Here is an 18,705-nt window from a genome sequence, read left to right on the forward strand (position 1 = left end):
AAATAAGTCAGTTGTGCAATAAATGACACTAGAGTGGTAAGACTTTTAAAATGTTTAATTTAAATTTAAAACATCACAAATTTGGTTGTGCTGGAACTGGAGGTTTTTGCACCAACAGGATGGTGTGCACCTTTTAGAATATATTCAAATCAAAGCAATTACCTTTTGTAGCGTTTTCACATTTTGCCGTTTAGTGTGATCATGAAATTATGAAAACCAGAAGCTACAATGTTTCTGTATCTGTTCTACAAAATCAAACGTCCTATAAAGATCAAAGAAACAAGTTTAAAAACTTTACAATGGGTTTAAAAAAAACTTTAATGTAGGTTCTCTTCACAGGCTTCATTCATATTCAGTTCATCTTCAGGGCTCAAGAGTTTAGTTTCTGAAGGCTGTGATCAGTAACATTTTCCCCTGGTGCCTGAATTACACTTAAAATAGCATTTTTAAATTCAAAAGTCAAGACTGCCTTTGAGATTTCTGTACATCAGAAGAATAATGGAAAATCCAATTGCACTTTAAGTTATAGAATTAAACAATATCGGTCAGATTACTTATGTAAAGAATTTTGTTCTCTGGTTTGGCACAGTTGAAAATGAAAGTGTTTAAAATCAGGTTCTGTATTTTCTGAATGAAGGAACTGGGTTTAAATGAGGAGGAGCAATGTATAAACGGTGCTATTTTTTTTAACCATGGAGGAATGACACAAATCCCAGATTTTTAATATTCTTTTGGCCCCACCATAAGAAAGATGGAGTATGAAGATGGACACAAAAGACATGAAGGACAGGTAAAGTTCCAGTAAAGCAAGGGCATCAGTAGTCCTCAGCTAGAAGAGAAAAAAGGAGAAAGTTAGAGCTGGGAGAAGAAAGCAGAGGGTGAAGCAAGAGAAAAAGAATGAAATTGTGTCGCCATGGTCCTGGGATCTACTCCTTGATGGACGTGATGTGAGAAGACGGCTATGGTGACTGATGCTTACTTTCAATGGTAAGAATGCAGGTGCTTGCAGCTGTGCCTCTGCTGTTCACTGCTTTGCACATGTATTCTCCCTCATCTTCTGGAAACGTCTCTGGCAGGAATAAGCAGTATGTTTCTCCCCTTTCTATGTATTGATAATCCTCGCAGTCCTGTAGCATTTCTCCTTCAAACCACCAGGTCACTTCTGGCTTGGGTTCTCCAGTGATCTTAACAGTGAACCGGACTGGTTCAGCATCCACTACTGACAGGTTCTTCAGAGGCTTCTTGAACCACGGAGCCCCAGATCTCGCGTGTTCCTCTTCGTCTTCGCATGTTGATCCATTGATGATGCTCCCTTCCTCCTCCTCCTCCTCTTCCCGCTTCTGCAAAAAAAGGTTTATAAAGTTTTTAATGGGAAATGTGAGTTCTGGACATTTTTCAAAAAAACAAGTTTAAGTAGCCGTTGAGGTAGATAGGTGGGGTATGGCGGAGGGAATTGATGTCTCACCTTTTGCAAGGCCGCATCGATTTCTTGCTGCTCAAACTGCATCCTAAGTAGTTTCTGCTCTTCAATTCTCTTCCGCTCCTCTTCCTCTCTGGCTTTTGCCATTTGCTCGAACCGAGCTCGCATGTCCACCTTGTGTTTAAATGGGGCTTCCTGAACTTGGGAGACCTCCCTTCTGGCCTCCTCTGCATCTTCCTAGAATGATTTGTAAAAAAGTAAGTTTAGGTGTAGTGACTTAAGATAGTTTGTATACTGGATCTACAAGGCTGCTGGGGTGGGCCTGGCTGTTTTGAGTACAACTTGTCAATACCTCAGAAAAAGGTAAGTAACCAAAAGTGAGGGCTGAGTCCCAGAATTTCCTGCATGGTTGTTGAAAATGCTTCTTTCGTGCTCCATTTACTCCATTGAAAAGGTAAAATTTTGCATGTATGAGCCTCAACCTTTATAGAACCAATTAAATCTGAATGGAATTTATTCATTGTGGAACCACTGTTACAGCCTGTGACGCGTTGAAAGACAAGTGGCTCAAATCTTGGTGGGACGGATTCGGCCTACCCTTCCCCTTGACTGCAGATAGTGAAGAAATAGGTTAGGAACTGCAAGCTGAGATCTGAAAAAATACAACACTGGATATTCCAGAGCTGATGGCTATAATGGAAATACAGTATGTCCTCATATGGCTACTGTATGACAGCAAGGATAAAATGTTAATAACTTCGGGAGGGATGTGCTGAAAGATTACAGACATCGCTTGGGAAAGACTGTACTTGCCTCCTGGAATCGTTCACTTTCCCTTTCTTTGATTTCCATATCTATGGCTTTTCTTCTTGCTCTCTCCTCCTCGATTTTTTTCTGTATTTCCTCTTCGGTCAGTTGGCTAATATTTTCAAATTTCGATTTCAAGTTCTTGGCGTGGATGGAGCCCGTTCTCTTCAGCTTTAACAGTTCTTCGTACTCCGTGCTGATGACATCACTGCTCTCATTTATTTCCTCCTGTTGAAGAGAGGCAGGTGACTTGTGCCGGACTGCAGCTGGAACACTTGACAGGGTTTTAACATTACAACGAGTTGAAAAGTTACTGCAGTGCTCGCTAGAGGGTGTAATTGAGAAGGGTTTCACGAGGCTGTATGAGGATTTTGATCATAAGTTAATTTTCTACAATTTCTGAAAGTAAAATTATCTAGCTTTTCCCATAAAATGTAGAGTTCAGTTGTATGGGGAAATAGATGAAATGAGTTTGAGTTTTGTTTTTTTAGTGTAGAATAACATGCCAACCTCTCCCATTTCCTGTCGGAGCTGCTCAAATTCTTGCTTCTCCAGTTCCAGTTTTTGCCTGCGTTCCTCCTCCGTGCGCCTTTTTTCGGCTTCCTCCTTCTGCCTCAGCAGCTCCTCGAAGTTAATGTCCAGTTTCCCAGGTGCAAGAGCCTCCTGAGACTCACTTTTTATTAGTTCCTCTTCATCATCGAGCACCTGTCCAAGGGAAAGGACAAATTTTACACTCTCTTGTCTTGAGCATCATTATACTTCACTGCTCATGGAGTAAGAACTAGAGCCTCTAGCTGAATTGTTCACATGCACAGCTCAGAAGCCAGCCTTTCACGTGCATGCAAGCACAGGAACAAGCAACCGTCCTGAAAGAGATTCTTCTGGACTTTTTTTAGGCTGCAGGTTTACTTTTTTTTGCTATTCTCCCTATTTTCTGTTTTAGTATTCTGTTCATCATGGAAAAATATTTAATGGTATTGATGTAGATTATAGTACAGTTTACAACAAATTCCAATGCAGAATCGTCTGACAATGCTTCATTTCAAAAGAGGAAAAAAAAATCTTACATCATCTCCATATCCAGTTCCTGAATTTTCCTGATCCTGGCCTGGGCTCTTTAAAAACAATTAGGGACAGTCGAAAAAGCATTGCTACCATTTGAGCACGTCTCATTAGTGTTTAAAGTTGAGTACAGTTTCTGGGGCTGATCCCCCGTTCACACTGTTGAAACAAAATGCTTTTAAATAATTTTAGATGAATGTGCATTTGAATATAAAATACTATGCTCAAACAGTAAAAGCACACAGCCATAAACCCGTTGCCATTAGTCAGCATGTAGAATTAGCACAAGTCAAAAATACACAATTATACTGTAGATATTTCCAGTAGTACACAAAGGTACGGGGAAAGGCAACTGTCTGTTCCATACATTTTGAGATGCTGGAAGTACGTGCTCATCTCTATAGATGCGTGTAGGCGCACTAAAATCTAAAACGGATAGTCGCAACGCGCGTAAGCGAGCGCCAGGAAACTTCACACGTTTTGGAGAAATGGAGCCGTTCCCCGTGTACGACCTCGTTGCAGGATTCCTTCCCGCTGCAATCCTGAAGGCTATGACTAATGCCGATGGCGATGAGAGAGAGGTACTGCCGTCGCGGCCATGCGAGCGTGTCGGACGAAGCGCGGCGGCGGCCTACACTCTTTCCTGTCGCTTGTCAGAGCGGTGCGATTCACAAACCCCCCCCCCCCCACACACACACACACACCTCCCCCCGTGGGTCCTACCAAACTCTTGCGCGCCTCGGCGAAGAGCCGCTTCTCCTCTTCCAGCCGCCGCCTCGCCTCCTCCTCCGTGCGGCGCTGCTCCTCCTCCCGCCGCTGGCGCTCCAGCTCCTCGAAGCCCAGGCCCAGCTTGCCCGGCTTCACCCCCTCCTTGGTGAGCATGGAGGCCAGCGGATCGTCGGAGTCGTCCAGCACCTGCGGGCGGGAGCAGAATCGCGCTGAAAGCAGCAAAGGGATTACATAAAAAAAAAAAACCACCACCTGCTTTTCAGTTTGTTTATAAAAACAGCAACAACTGGGAAAGTCTTTACACCAGGAAATAAAACTGAAATCACTAGACATTAAATCCAGGATGAAGTGTAATTTTAATTATAGCCTGCGCTGTTGCAATGTGCTGCGCAAAGGGTGGCACTCCCCAGCTGGTGTGTTCAGCCCAGTACTGACCATGCTCTTTCTGGCTTCGGCGAAGGCCTTCTTCTCTTCCTCCATGCGTCTCTTGGCCTCCTCCTCCGCCCTCCGCTTCTCCTCCTCCACTCTCTGCCTCTCCAGCTCCTCGAAGCTTAGCTTTAACTTCCCCGGTCGGAGTTCCTCCTTCAGGGACTGGGCACCTTGTTCTTCCTCCTCTGTGCTGCCCTGGAACAAAATAGTTGCTGAAAAAAAAGCCCGTCTTCTTTCGCAGTGCCGCAAAACACAAGTCTGAATTCAACTTGTGCATGGGATTTTCAGTCCCTTGAATTTAAAGCTTCTTCACAATTTGATCAACCTATAGGTCTCCCAACATGGAGACATGTATCCTAATTATGATCTGTTGCTTGTTTTATTACCTGGAGTTCTCAGATGTGTGGTGAATCCACACTCTTATGTGGAACAAAAATAACAAATTGATGTGACTTTCAGCGTTAGGGTGATTGTGTCAGTTTTGGCCACTGATACTCATTTTATGCCACATATTAAATGAAGATAAGGTGTCAGACACAATATATTGCAAACTGTCTGAAAACTAGTTTAAGAACAAGAGCAACTAAGCTGGTGCAACTAACATTACTCAAAGGTCACCTCAGGGTGGTAGCTCAGCAACGGACAAGATTTAAGATCAGGTCAAAGTTTTTGCCATCTACACGATTTTTGCTTTTCAAAGAATGTTAAATGATGTCATCTGTCCATATATATGCAGTGAAAACTGTCTTTCAAGAAGCCTGGTCGCCTGTGTTCAAACAGACAGAGACGGTTCCTTCCAGCGCTGTTAATAAAACTTTTCTTTCGACTGTCTTTTCACCTGGAGTTTTTTCGCTCCTTATTTCTGTTCCTCAGAAGGGACCCTTTCCTTTACCCATAATCCTTCGACACCCTCCAGCTCCTGTGGTTACCATTTGCAACCTGGCTTCCTCGAAGGCCCTCTTCTCCTCTTCCAGACGCCTCCTGGCCTCCTCCTCCGCCTGCTTCTTCTGTTGCTCCTGTCTCTGCTTCTCCAGCTCCTCGAAGGTCAGCTTCAGCTTGCCAGGGGTGACCTGTTCCTTCACTTCCTTGTGTTGCGTTTCGTCCTCCTCCTCGAGAAATCGAGAACAAACGCTACTTAACACGTTCCGCTCGAAGAGAGGTCGTCAGGTGTTAAAAATGAAACCTTGCCAGTCACACGTGCTGAAGCTGCCGAAGGAAAGTCAGTGCCAGTGGAAATGGGGGGGGGAAAAAGCTTTGAATGTCCCCGCAATTGGCAATCTGTTCTGTCTGTGAACTCAAGACTGTGAAGCTGAAGAAACCGCATTCTGTTTGCAATCATACGGGGATAGATTGTTCTCCCTGGTACCATCACTCAAAACTCTGATCAGTCTGCAACTTTTGTCATTTCCTTTGCAGTTACTAACAGTGAACGTGTGTTGGCTCAAGACATGCATGCACACACTGTGCCCTTTCCACTTCCCGCACAGCCAGAGGACTCTCACTGCATGTGCCCTCATTCATCCAGCAGAAAGTAACCTCTCCACATTCTCCCCAACCACTTCAGACTTCAGCTGAGAAGGCTGAGAAGCAGGCAGCTAGCAGGGCTATGATTTGAAGGTCTCCCCTCCGCGAAACAGGGGCGAATCCAATCTTAAAAACGATTCTACCGCAACCCCGCCGGTGTGCCCCCCTCCCCGCCTCTCACCGAGTGGACTGTGGAGCGTCGTTTCGCCTCGCGGAAAGAGCGCCGGTGCTCCTCGTATCTCTTCGTCTTCTCCTCCTCTTTCCTCTTCCTCTCCTCCTCCTCCCGCGTCTTCTCCAAGTCCTCGAAGTTGACTTTGATTTTGCCTGGGGTCTTGGATGTCTTCAACGGTACCACCTTCACAAGCAGGGAGTCGTCGCCTTCCTGCGTGTCACATCAAAGAAGGGTGTGCAAACACAATTTCATCTCCTTGATCACTGTACTCCAGAGGAAGACAGATGTTGCATCATTTTGTTTTTTATTACCAATATTTATTGAGACTGTTCTGAAAGTCAGCTGCATTTCTCTGTAACAGTGAGGCTGCCAATGTCTATTTCTAATAGGAACATCTGATTTGCATTACTGAACAAAATCAAGGCGATGACCTGAGACACAGCTGGAAGTCACACTATCTGAGGGGACCAGCTGTGGCTGTTTATGGCTTGCTGTTCACAGCTTCCTCCATGCAACACTGATTTAAGAATTCCCGATTGTGTGTCAGGGAAGATTGGTGGAACCAGACAACACTGGTTAATGCAGCACTGGGGAATCGATTTTTTTAGAGCACTTGGCCTTTAAAGCTTCCTGGAAGCTTTCCTGGATTTGGCAACTGCACGTTTGAAAACAACTTGAGAAATAGAAAATATTTTTTGCCTAATACAAAGTTAACTGGATTTTTTAAACAGATTTAATTAGCTACATATACTCATTAGAAAGGGCTTCAAAGGGATACAACATATGGGAACGTAAAATTGCTCTTCGAAAGGGACTTAAGAAAATATTTACCTCGGTTTCTGAGCCACATCCAGTATTATTTAAGTCATCAATCTAGTAAATGAAAAGTTTATTTTATTAGGTTTGACTTGAGAATCGTTTCAGTCACAGGTGCAGACGGTGTGCTTTAAAGTGTCAGTGATGGAGTACAAAAAATTTGTGAAGCACATTTTAAACAGCAGTGAAGATTTTGTGAATACATCCTGAGAGTTTTCAATATTTTAATTAATCTCTTGCCAAAGTGACAAAAAAGTTTCAGATGGAGAACAGTATTACATACTATGCATCTTACAGCTTTGTGTTATTTGAAGTTTGGATGTGGATCTTCTCTTACACTAGAAACACAATTTCCTAGAATTAGCTCTGTGCTAAGGTTATATTGGTGACAGTTACAATTAACATAAACTGTTAATTGTTAACACTACATTTATTCCCTCCTAACAAATTGAATATTGTCTATGCAGGGCTGTAGGAGGAGCCAGAGCCTATCCTGGCAAGCAACAGACAAATGGAAGCACACAACATGGCCAGGATGCCAGTCCATCACAGGACACACACAGACACACACACACCCTGGCCAGGATGCCAGCCCATCACAGGACACACACAGACACACACACACCCTGGCCAGGACGCCAGTCCATCACAGGACACACACACACCCTGGCCAGGATGCCAGCCCATCACAGGACACACACACTCGCACCAGGGCCAGTTTTTACAGAACCCATTATCCTACCAGTACGTCCTTGGACAGAGAGGAAACCCACGTGAATGCAGGGAGAACACACAGACACCACACAGAGCCCCAGGAATTGAACTCAGGGAGGATCCAGGGTTCTGGGAGGTAGCGATGCTAACCATTGCGCCACTGTGATGCCCAATATAATAATTTATGACTTCTAATAATATGTCTTCCTAAGCTTAATTTAATTCAGGGAATCATCCTTCATTCACTTTGGCATCACAGTGGTATGAAACATAGACTGGGCTACAGTACATTCATAATAAAATAATCACCGTACTTTCTACTAGCAATACCTGCATACTGAGAGGGAGCAGCCAGGAGACTGAATGATGCTTGGGTATTTTAGCTACCTTCATTTTGTGGTGGTTTAATAAATCAATTAAGATGCATACTATATAAGGAGAAAGAAGGTACTTTATAAAACAAAGAAAAAAGGTCAGGGTCTTTTTTCTTGTTAAAGAAAAGGAGTACAATGAATCTACAGCTAAGGTAGGTTGTATGAACGCTGGATAGAGTGCCAGAGAAACAGGGCTGTGAAACGGGGTGCAGCTCCATCAAAGGCATGAATTCAGTGAAGTCTGATGTAAACCATCACTGTTCTTTCAGACATTCATGAAGTTTTGGGCTTGTGCTCATACAGTGACAGATGACATTGGGAATGTGTGCCTTGCAGCATGCTGAATGATTACTGCTGCTGCTCTTTCACTGTGCACAGAAAGATTAACCATGCAGTCTTCACAGAACATTTTTCCTGAGCTAATGTGCATGTTGTCCAAGTGTCCCGTCCCTTGGATAAGACACAAAACCAAGGTCCTGACTCTCCATGGTCATTAAAAATCCCAGGGCGTTTCTAGAAAAGAGTGGGGGAGTTACCCCGGTGTCCTGGCCAAATTTCACCCTGGCATTTACCAGTCACGGCCTCATAATAATCCCCATCTCTGAACTGGCTTCATCTCTTTGTTCTCCCCACTGAGAGCCGGTGTGTGGTGAGACTACTGGTGCACTCTGGCTCCCGGCGCATCATCCAGGTGTAACCTACACTTTGGTGGAGGTAGTGGGATACACCACTGTAAAACGCTTTGAGTGGAGTGTCCAGAAAAGCACTATATTAGTGTAAGTATTATTATTCTTATTACTAAGAATAATAATATTATTAAAATGGTGCTCACTGCATTTAGGAAATCAGGGTACCTGCTGTGCCAGACCCGTCACTTTGTAACTGATAGGAACAGACAGTGAAGAATGATTTAAGTACACTGGCCATGGGGTAACAGAGCTTGCAAGCAATGCTAATACTTGTGGCTGCAAATTACAATACTTTCAGAGACGGACTGCATCTTGGTTGACATTTTCCACTGTTCTTGTTGGAGACGAGCAGAACCCCCCCTCCCCCAACCCCACCCCAACCCCCAAGACTCACCTCCTCCGCCTTCTTGGCCAGCTCCCGCTGAATTTTGGACTTCTCCAGGGTGTCCTGCGTGAGTCTGCGCTGCCTCTCCTCCACTGTCCTTTTCCTCTCCGCCTCCTGCCTCTGCTTCTCCATCTCTGCAAACTTGCCCTTCACACTTCCTGCACAGACAGTGGCAGGGCTCTGACCGCTGGACTGGAAACAAGATCTCCCTCCCTGACTCTGCGACCCTCCGTTGAAGGGTTTGCTAATGTGCTAAAAAAAACTGCTCGTTACTACTGCCTTTAAAACCACTGATTCTATCGCTTACACTATGACAACCACTGCTAATACTGCTTCTAGCAATAATAACAGTCTTTGATGTCAGTGCACTTGAAAGAGTTCTTCTAGCGTTCCACCCCTGTATTTTCCTTCTTACCTGTGATTTTTGGTACGTAGGATTTTTCTGGTTTTGCTGGCTTTGTGTCTTCTTCTTCATCAGAAGCAAGGAGTTCTTTCATCTGTCACAGATCAGAGCAAGAGTGTCTGAGGTTAAGAGCTTAATCCAGGATCACCGTCCGCGCACGTTCGCTCTTTCAGGGCCCATGCCAGTTTGCACAATCCATGCGGCTTAATCTCGGCAGAGCACACAGATACAGAAGGCCGTGCGGGATCGGATTAGGCCACTTCGTCACACGAGGGAGGGAGAGAGGATCAGACTAGTACACAGCTGAAAAAAAGATAGGAGAAATACTGGGACTCTCTAGTCTAGACTGGAGTCTAATATTTCTGGAAGGATTACAAGAGATTCTTGATTTATTTTCCTCTGCATCAGGGAACAAATCTGATCTTTACCATTTCTGATAAGCAGTGTAAATTCTTATGCATCATCAGACAGATGTCTGGTACAAAATAACAGTTCTCCATAGTTCTTTAAAATGTTTTTTTTTTCTTTACTTGCAGCAACTTTATTTTTCCAGAGCCAGTTCATGTATATTTTGCAACAAGTTAAGTACAGGTTCATTTCACGCTGAAAAGTTGAAGGGGGAAGCTTTGTTTCTTCCACTTTTCAACGTGGAATTAAATTGCACTTGTTCCCTTGCAGCCAACGCATGCTCCCTGTTCAAACCTACTTGCTCTACTCCTTACCTTATGAGCCACCGTGTTTCACATCCACCTTTACCGAGCGCAAACTTCTGAACGTACTCAACGTCTTGCTGCGCCTCACCTTGGTGTCATGATTTAACTATGCGAACTCAGACAAAAAGGATCTTGGAATTATTTTGAGCACCATGAGTGGTCACAAAAACATTATCTACCCAGGGGGGGGAGGGGGGTCTTTGTTGTTTCTGCATTCTATTTTTGGGTGCCTGCCATGCCGAAAGGTGAGCACACAACTGAAGGTCACCCCTAACAGTGTTCAGCCCAGGCCATGCAAGGCGTGATTAATTGGGTTATCCGTGCGGACCTGCTGTTTCCTGCGGTTCCGCTCTTTCTCTCTAATGTACTGCTCCCTCCTCCTCTGGTGCTCCTCCTGACTTCTCCTCTGGCTCCGCTCCTCCCTGGCCTTCTGCATCGCTTCAAACTTATTCTTAACATCCCCCTTCCCAAGCTTGGGCACGTAGCATTTCGCGACGGGTTTGGAGGAAGAAAGAAGGATCTTTGGAGAGACGGGGAGGAGAGGGGGAAAGGGGACAGGAAAGGGTTGAAAAGGGGCGTCGCGGTGATTTTGGGCAGGTTGCTGTGGTGGGCTCCACTCCCACCAGCCGAGGAAAACTGGCACAGAGACACGGTCCGCATCCAGAACTGAGAGCCTTCCGATCTGCTACCTCTGCAGCCCCCAGTGTACACGTGTGTCTATGCCACACTTCAGACAGTGATTAAACCCTCTCCAGTATAATACAACTGCACTGTAACATTAACACTGTACCGTTTCTGAAGTGAGGCTCCCGAGGAAAATAAAATTCTTTAGCTGCCATTCTAAAGGCTTTTACTGTTTTTAATCACCACTCTGAAGGCGTGAGGGAATTATTCTGAAAGGCACCAGCCACAGCTGTTTATTTTTCAAAGAAATGCCCCTGCTTTGGTAGGTGGGAGCAGATAATCAGAAAAGCAAGATTTCAGAATGTTTTATAAAAGGCATATGTTAGGATCTTCCCCTGAAGAGGTGGGGGAAGGGACAGAATGTGTGGGTAAACTGTAAACCTTAGGATTTTAATAAAATGCCCCAGTTTTCAGACTGATGGCACAGTCTTTACAACTATTATGATTGAAAGAGAAATTATTTTCGGTGACCTACCGAGAGACACTTGCAGTTCTGTATCTTTTCTTCTCATTTACTGTATCGTTTGACAGCAATTTAGTTTCAGCTACATGTTGAAATCCATTTTTTTTACTGTAATCCCAAATTTAATTCTAAAGGACCACTCAGAAGCACTGAACTATTCATTACCATTCCAATAAAAACATGCACCATTGAGCTTTTTTTCCTGGATATGTGATCTTTCCATTGTCACTCTGCGTATGAAGCCCCACACACGAGAGAAACAGGATTCTTGGAAGCTAAGAAAGTCTCCAGTCAGATGGAAAGCTTTTTTAAAAAAAATGTCAGAGTTAATTTAGAGAAGTAAAAATCTTGGACAAGCACCATTTTCTTTTCCTAGCTCAGCAATCCTGTCCTTGCTGTGACTTTGTCATCATTTCTGCATATATCCTATTTAAAACAACTACAGGTAAGTCTCATTTAGTAATGCCCTAACCATTTACAAATCACATCAGACAAGCTGAGCTGATTTTTTTTGTATGTGTGCTGTCCAGCAACACCAGACCAAGTGAACTGTCCACCTTCCTCCAGGAGCACTCACCTCTGTCTTCTGTGCCACATCAGTCATGGCTGTGTTTCTGATGCTACGACTGGGCACTGGACACTGTCTGCACACTGGTCTTCAAAAGGCACCTGAGCAGGAAGAGGAGTGAGCTGTCTGAGCAATAGAAACACTACTTTGAAACGGGCTTTTCACTCTCCATGGGTTAAACGCCAGATCACACAATAACAACACATGAACAGGATGCTGTTGTGGTTTGAATTAATATCCTAATGGGTAAAAGGGATTTCTTTCTATACAGTAGTGTAACAGCCCATGAAATCTAATTGTTTTTTATTAAGAGAATGAATCCATTCTAGAACAACGACTGTGTTATTAGCTTTCACCAAAGAGGCATGTGTTTGGGAAACGCGCATTTCCTGTTCTGAGGACTAACAAATAGGATATGCATAATTTCCACTTAAAAATTACCTCCGTAGTAGGAGCTGCAGACATGGATCTCAGCTGCTCTCCCAATGGCATTAAGAGAAACTTGGTTAACTTATTAAATTAAAATTAAGCCTGCTGTCAAACATAAGACTTCATTCAGCACTTGTCTCCAAGGTTAGTTTTCATGAAGCCTTTTAGAAATGGGCTCGATACTTTTGACAAGAAAATGACTATGGACTCCAAACATCCTGCGCCTGCTCTTATCAATGGCCCTGTTGCATACAAGAGATTCCAGCAATACCTTCTCAATTGAGAAGTGCATAGATCTGTGACATGTGCCAGGCTGAAGGGCCACACTCCTCTGTCTTGTTTCTATAAACCAGCCACCAGTTACAGTCCTGTGCCCTGTGTGTAACAGCTGTGCTAATCAGAAATAACTTGGCACTCTTATAAACAAATATAACACTTTGAGATAAAACGGATTTCAATGTTTGATGTGGAACAAAAAAACAATAAAAGAACAGTTATTCAGATAAAAAACTCTTCTGCACAAAAGGTATGTAATTACACTATGTAATTATCACAGTATCTACAGGTAATAATCACTCCTTTCACATCTGTATATCTTGAACAGAGGACAAAATATACATAGATTACACCTTTTCCAATGAGGTACTATGCCCAGATATGCCTGCTGAAATAACTGGTTAACTCCACAGTCGGTACAACATGCTAGCTTGCAGATGGGAAGAGAAGAGTAAAAAAAAAGAGCCCATGTGATCTGATTATACCAGTGTTATTATGTCATTTCCTCATGCAGTAAATACGCAGCTACACATCACCAAAAAATCATACAAAGCACTCTACTGGGAAAAAAAGTTTTAAAAAAATGTTCCAAAACGGGTTAATGTTTGCTTCAGTCATAAATAAATACACTAAAAAAGCATTAAAATGCTCTAGATTAAAATGTAGAGGAATCCCTCTGACAAACATAAAAAAAGAGGTAAGAGGATTTCATAAGCACCAAATGCAATTAGTTGATTTTATTTTGCAAAGTGCTGTGCGGCATGGGTTTTAAAGTGCAATCTTGCCTGACTAACCAGGACTGAGTGTGACTCAGCTTCTGGCGGAAGCAGACGTTGCGTCCAGGTTTTGATGAGTGCGAACCGGGTGTTGCTCAGTGGACAGTGCCGAGACCTCAGGGTGGACGTCACGTCTGGCGTGCTAGTTGTGAAACTCGGTCCACAGAGCTTTGTCCTGCGCACTGATGAGTCACAGCTCAGTGTGCAGAGCAGGTGTATTGACAACAACCGGTCATCGTTCCAGTTTAAGATCTGACGTCTCGGCAGCAAGCACAGTGATGTCAGCCTCACAGTATGAGCAGGGCTCACTGTGCGCTTACTGATCTCAGACGAACTGCCACCGAGCTGCTCGCCTTCTGCCAGATTCTACATTCTCAACACCAGCTCGCCCGATTTCTATTTGAGTCGATAATTATTCTGATCACCGACAATAATCCACTCCAAATCAGGAAAGCCACTGATTCCCACCATGATGAACAGATTAGCAGGACAGACAAGGGCAAAAGGTTGCCTTTTCTCAACCCCCTTGAACCTGTTTAAGCACACCTGGGGCAATCCCGTTATTCCCAAACTCTATTCCCCACTCTGCTCCCTGAGGAAAGGGGGAAACTCCATCCACCTGTTGTTAGAAATCTGCAGACACTAGTAAAGGTCACAGTGGCCCAGAGCCTTTGCTAGACTCACACCTAGGCCTCAGCAATGGAGGAGACAGCAGTCCGTCACATGGGGAGACGTGGGACACAGGGCAAACATGCAAACTCCCCACGGAAGGTGCCCCTGCTCTGGAATCAGACCTGGGACCCAAGGACAGCGGCGCTCACCTCTACGGTATCATGCCTCCCCTCAAGAGGGGAATACAGCCCCACAGACTGCCGTCAGACTCCGCTGCGAAAGCCTTCCCTGTCATGGTCTGGATGTGCACGTAGCCACCTTTCACCCCTTTGAAGCGAGTTAACCTGTACAGGTTTCACAGCTCTGCAAGCCTGGGACATCCTTGGTTTTCATCGGGTTTTTTATAAGAGCTTGTTTGACTTCATGCTTGGGTTCACCTCTGTACGTTTTTGATTTGATTTTATATTCTCCGGTTTTAGAAGCTCATATATAGCGTCACAATTTGCAAACTGCTGCTCATTAGATTTTACTAACTGAAGCTAAGGGGGGATAAAGACTTCACTCCATTTTAAGACGGGAGTTAATAACTGTCGCAAGGTAGGTTAAATACAGTACGTTGTCATAACTGATTAGGCTAGTCAAGAGATAATCGTTAAAGCAGATTTCGTTGTGTCACTCAGCGGCCCTGGATGCCAAACAAATTCAACTTTCTGAACGTGAAGTTTGGTGGCTTTGCCTGTGACAATACTACTTCGGAATACTCTTGTGTCCCAATCTCCTGGAAAGTCCGGCGAGTGGAATCGCCACACCGAGCACCAAAAAAGGAAAGTCTAATTTTACCAATGATAACTGCTGCTGTACAAGCCGACCGGCTGGACACGGGCCGGTGGGTGTATTATTAATCTTATACACATTATCGGGGGTCACATCCCCAAACTAACACACATGCTTAAACTGTTCTGCAGGCTGGATGGGAGGTTGTTACTTACTTCTAACCTGGCTTAAAGCCAGAGAAAATACCTTCGCTTCCATGGAAAGAAAGGTTTGCCTCCCACGTGTGGCGTATTTTACATACCTTCACCTGTTGTAGATTCCTAATTAAAAGTTTTCTTAACGCATTCAAGCTGTAATGTCTCGTTACCAACCGCAAACAAACAAAATTTCTCTGACAGTTTAAGGATGAAACTCGACTTTCCCGTATTAGTTATTAAGAACACTAAATTGTGCAAATCACACCAAAAGCCATTCTAGACGTGTCAGATATATACAGTGCGCATATTGTCTTCTGCTAATGGAGCTGGTTTTAGCATCGTAGGGATGCCTGGTGCAGTCATGCCGTCAGATTCCACAAAGCGAATAACTTTCTTTTCTTGTTCCGACGTTTCAAAAATCCATTTTACAACCAATATCCTGACCTTAGAAAACGAAGCGATATTTTTGTGGTCAGAGAGTAACTGAATCCCCCCCCACCAAATGAAGTTAGGTAAGTAGACTGGCATCGTAGATTCTAGAGAAGATCATTTTCATACCCATTTTGCTTTTTTTTCCTACCAAAAAAAACCATCAAGATGCTTGGTTACCTTTTTTTTTTAGGACGGTCTATTCAGCAGCTTTCTGACATAAGAATTTTCCCCTTGAAGAAAGGATCAAACGGTTAAAAAACCGACGCTGAGCTGTAATCCGAAATTGTGGCAGCCAGGAGACGCGTGCAGTCCTCTCACTCCGGTTGCACTCAGTGTCGTGTGGGTGAAGTTACGGCTCGGCAGCCAGTTTCCATAAAAGTCTCGTTTCTCTCTCCATCTACCGCATTCCAGGCAATCCAGAGCCAGGCTTCAGCTGTTCCAACCCACACACACATGGTTTTTCCTGTCTGTCCGAAACCCCCTGCCCCCCCCCGCAAGCACACCGGCTACAGGACGAGAGACCTGGTGCCCCGCTCCTCACTCGCTCCAGGATCTCCTCGGCTGTCTCCGTTTCTCCCCCGACGGGCTGTTTCTGCTTGTCGCCTGTACTTGTCGGCATACCGGGCTGCAAAAACTCTTCTAGTGATGCTTTTATAGAGCGAGAGGGTGCAGGTGCCGAAAAAAAACCACACGCAACCAAGTTCCTCTGAAACGGAATTTCGACATTATTCACCTGAGCCTATCTGTTGTAAAAGGTCTTCGCAGAAATAAAGGAATCTCAGAACTGCGCCTTTTCTATTTTCTTTATTGAAGACCTCCCAGCTTTCAATTTTTTTTTCTCGTTTATTGTGCAATAATACAAGGAACTCGCTTCACTGGGAAACTTTTTGGAATTACAGAAGCCTTATGTGATCTTAAGAGGGAACTAAGGTGATGTTTGACCTGCATCGTATGCCAATACTCGGCGAGTTCCTCTTCGTACATATCGTCAAACTTTATCATATTTCTTATATTTGCGCTATTATTTTCCTGTGCGCACATGATGCACCTTGCGTGCTTGTCATTGCTGACACGGCGCAGCGCTGTGCGAGGAATAACTTGTCTATATTAAGAACAAATGAAGAGAACAAGAGAAGCTAACCAGCGAGAGTAAGCAATTCAGCCCACTCGTTTGTTAGTCGGTAGCTAAACCCATCAGAGTATCTGCTTCAACAACATGGCGGGGAACTTGCTCCACGCTTCCATGTGTAAATACCGGACTTCAGCTCCCAGTTGTGCACGTCTGTGTAGTTTTCACCCGTGTCCCCTTGTTGGCGTTTCACTCTTTGTATAGTAGACACAAAATGGCAGTGAAAAAGACTCTTTCCAGAAGTTTTCCTCTCACCTCGACACCTTTGACACAGTCAAAAACAATGTAAGCGAGGCTTGGCACTGACTGCTCATTAGGTTTAAGAAGCGATCATATTCATTTGGCAAACGGATCTCGTCTGGCACGTCAGCAAAAAAAACCTCATGACAGACATATCATAAACCAGCCATTTCCCCAAAGAGTCACCCGGCTGTATTGTTTCGTGACTATTTGGCTTGAAGCCGACTTCTTACGAACACAAACAATTCTGGAAGAGAAGTGAATGTGGTCTTACTCAACATATCAAGTGGTGACATTTCTGTTATTTAAAGCCTAAATATTGCTTCCAAAACATTCTCTAGTCCTCCTGCTAAGAAGAGATACAACCCAATGATATCTTTGGCACAAGTCAGCATATTCCATTCAAACTCCCCAAGTCTGTATACATACTTCCTACACTGGTGCATGCCAAGACAATTATGAGAGAGTTTAGTCTGAAGCCCGAACTGTATTTCTTATGGTCCTCTGCATGTCCTCAACAAAACGAATGCACTTGATGGTTAGAAAAAAAGCAAAACCCAAAAAGCCAGTTAACGTTTGTTCATTCTTTATTTGCAGACAATATGCATACAGGTCGTGAAAATTTCATTTTTACGCACAAGAGAAAAGTGCTGCCTATATACTGTATAGGTATATAAAAATAAAATTAACTTCGTTCTCCCTTGATCCATGATTCATCGTCTACTTAACACTGCCTAAAAGGGATTCTTTTGCCTACTGTATTGTCTTGAAAACTCTTCTGATCCTAAAACTGCCTTCCCTTCCCCGAGTGATCATGCAGTACAACAGGGACTGCAGGGCCGACAATCTGAGCGACCACAGGCAACAGCGCCATGACCTCTCCCCACAGGCCCTCAGTCCACTGCTTGCTCAAACACCCCCAGAGGACCCGTGCAGCAGGCATGGCCAGACTCCCGGCGCCTCGTCGTGTTTCTCAACCTTTCACGGAGAGCAAAAAGCACAGCTGGATTCTGACTGAGTGCCTCTCCGCCTCCTGCTTTTTTTGAGGAAAAATCTTATCGGGAATATGGAAAACGGTGATGGACAAATGCTAAAAATTCATAGCTTCCCAGGACATAAGTAAGGCTTTATTCATATGTGTATAACAGAAAGTAATGATACATTCACAGCAGCCCTGCTCTGCAGTATAAAAAGGCCAGCTGAAAGTATTTGAAGATGAACAGTTCCAATGCAATCCCAGCATTATGAGGTCCAGTGTAGAGTGCCAATAGTAGTGTACAGAGACTTGCGTTACATCAGGCAGGTGCAGCGTGTTGAAGTAAATGTTGTGACAAGGCAACATCAAGCAGCAGTGTGGCTTTAGGCATACAATCATAGTACAGGATCAAATGTGTACAGCACAGCCCACATAGCCCACACAGGAAGCCAGAACTCACTTCATATTAATGTACGGCGGTCACTGGACAGTTGGGCAAATTCTACAAGTGCAAGGTGCTGCACAAATATTGCAAGTATTGACAGGACTAAAATAAATACGGCCACCAAGACGAAACAGCAGATAACCTCCGTAGCGCCCGGAAAGTCCCAAGGTATTCCCACAGTAGCAACTGACCGACGTCCTTTCTCCCGGGGCTCACTGCACCCGGGCCTCCAGCAGCCCGCCCGCCAGCTCGCGGCCCGGCCCGCTCCCGCTCCCAGCCACGCAGCCGTTGACCCGCCTCAGGGAGTCGGCGCCCAGGTAGGCCAGGAGGAGCTCGGAGCGCCGGTGGAGCAGCTGGAGCACGTCCTCGGCCAGGCTGTCCACGCCGGAGTACCGCACCTTCTCCAGGTCGAAGATGTCCTTCAGGAAGAACAGAACCTGGTCCTGCGGGAGATCGGACAGCACGGG

The 18,705-nt window shown here is 44.6% G+C and overlaps 2 protein-coding genes across 11 annotated transcripts in view; both read right to left on the reverse strand.

Moving 5' to 3' along the window:
- Positions 1-300: 300 nt before the first annotated feature.
- Positions 301-16,245, reverse strand: nexn (nexilin (F actin binding protein)). 9 transcript variants are annotated; one of them, XM_088926540.1, is made up of 16 exons: positions 15,626-16,017; positions 11,962-12,053; positions 10,566-10,757; positions 9,537-9,618; positions 9,131-9,279; positions 6,975-7,016; positions 6,153-6,353; positions 5,377-5,556; positions 4,454-4,642; positions 4,013-4,204; positions 3,295-3,342; positions 2,738-2,932; positions 2,234-2,455; positions 1,466-1,657; positions 980-1,340; positions 301-829 (listed from the first exon to the last, which is right to left on the reverse strand). In XM_088926540.1, exons 2-16 carry the CDS (start codon positions 11,986-11,988, stop codon positions 816-818), a joined length of 2,286 nt encoding a protein of 761 aa, XP_088782666.1. In that variant the 5' UTR covers positions 11,989-12,053; positions 15,626-16,017; the 3' UTR covers positions 301-815. The 9 variants fall into 9 exon arrangements, with proteins under 9 accessions (XP_088782666.1, XP_088782667.1, XP_088782672.1 ...); XM_088926541.1 differs by lacking the exon at positions 15,626-16,017 and adding an exon at positions 13,452-13,608; XM_088926546.1 differs by lacking the exon at positions 10,566-10,757 and having other exon boundaries at positions 15,626-16,245.
- Positions 16,246-17,381: 1,136 nt separating this feature from the next.
- Positions 17,382-18,705, reverse strand: part of miga1 (mitoguardin 1) — a 29,588-nt gene continuing 28,264 nt past the window's right edge. For both annotated transcript variants that reach the window (XM_088926549.1, XM_088926550.1), the window contains exon 16: positions 17,382-18,681. In XM_088926549.1, coding sequence (XP_088782675.1) covers positions 18,451-18,681 — 231 coding nt within the window. In that variant the 3' untranslated portion in view covers positions 17,382-18,450. The remainder of the gene's footprint in view (positions 18,682-18,705) is intronic.

The sequence above is a fragment of the Atractosteus spatula genome, chromosome 11 (genome assembly GCF_055471065.1).
Source record: "Atractosteus spatula isolate fAtrSpa1 chromosome 11, fAtrSpa1.hap1, whole genome shotgun sequence".
In the NCBI taxonomy this organism is placed as follows: domain Eukaryota; kingdom Metazoa; phylum Chordata; class Actinopteri; order Semionotiformes; family Lepisosteidae; genus Atractosteus; species Atractosteus spatula.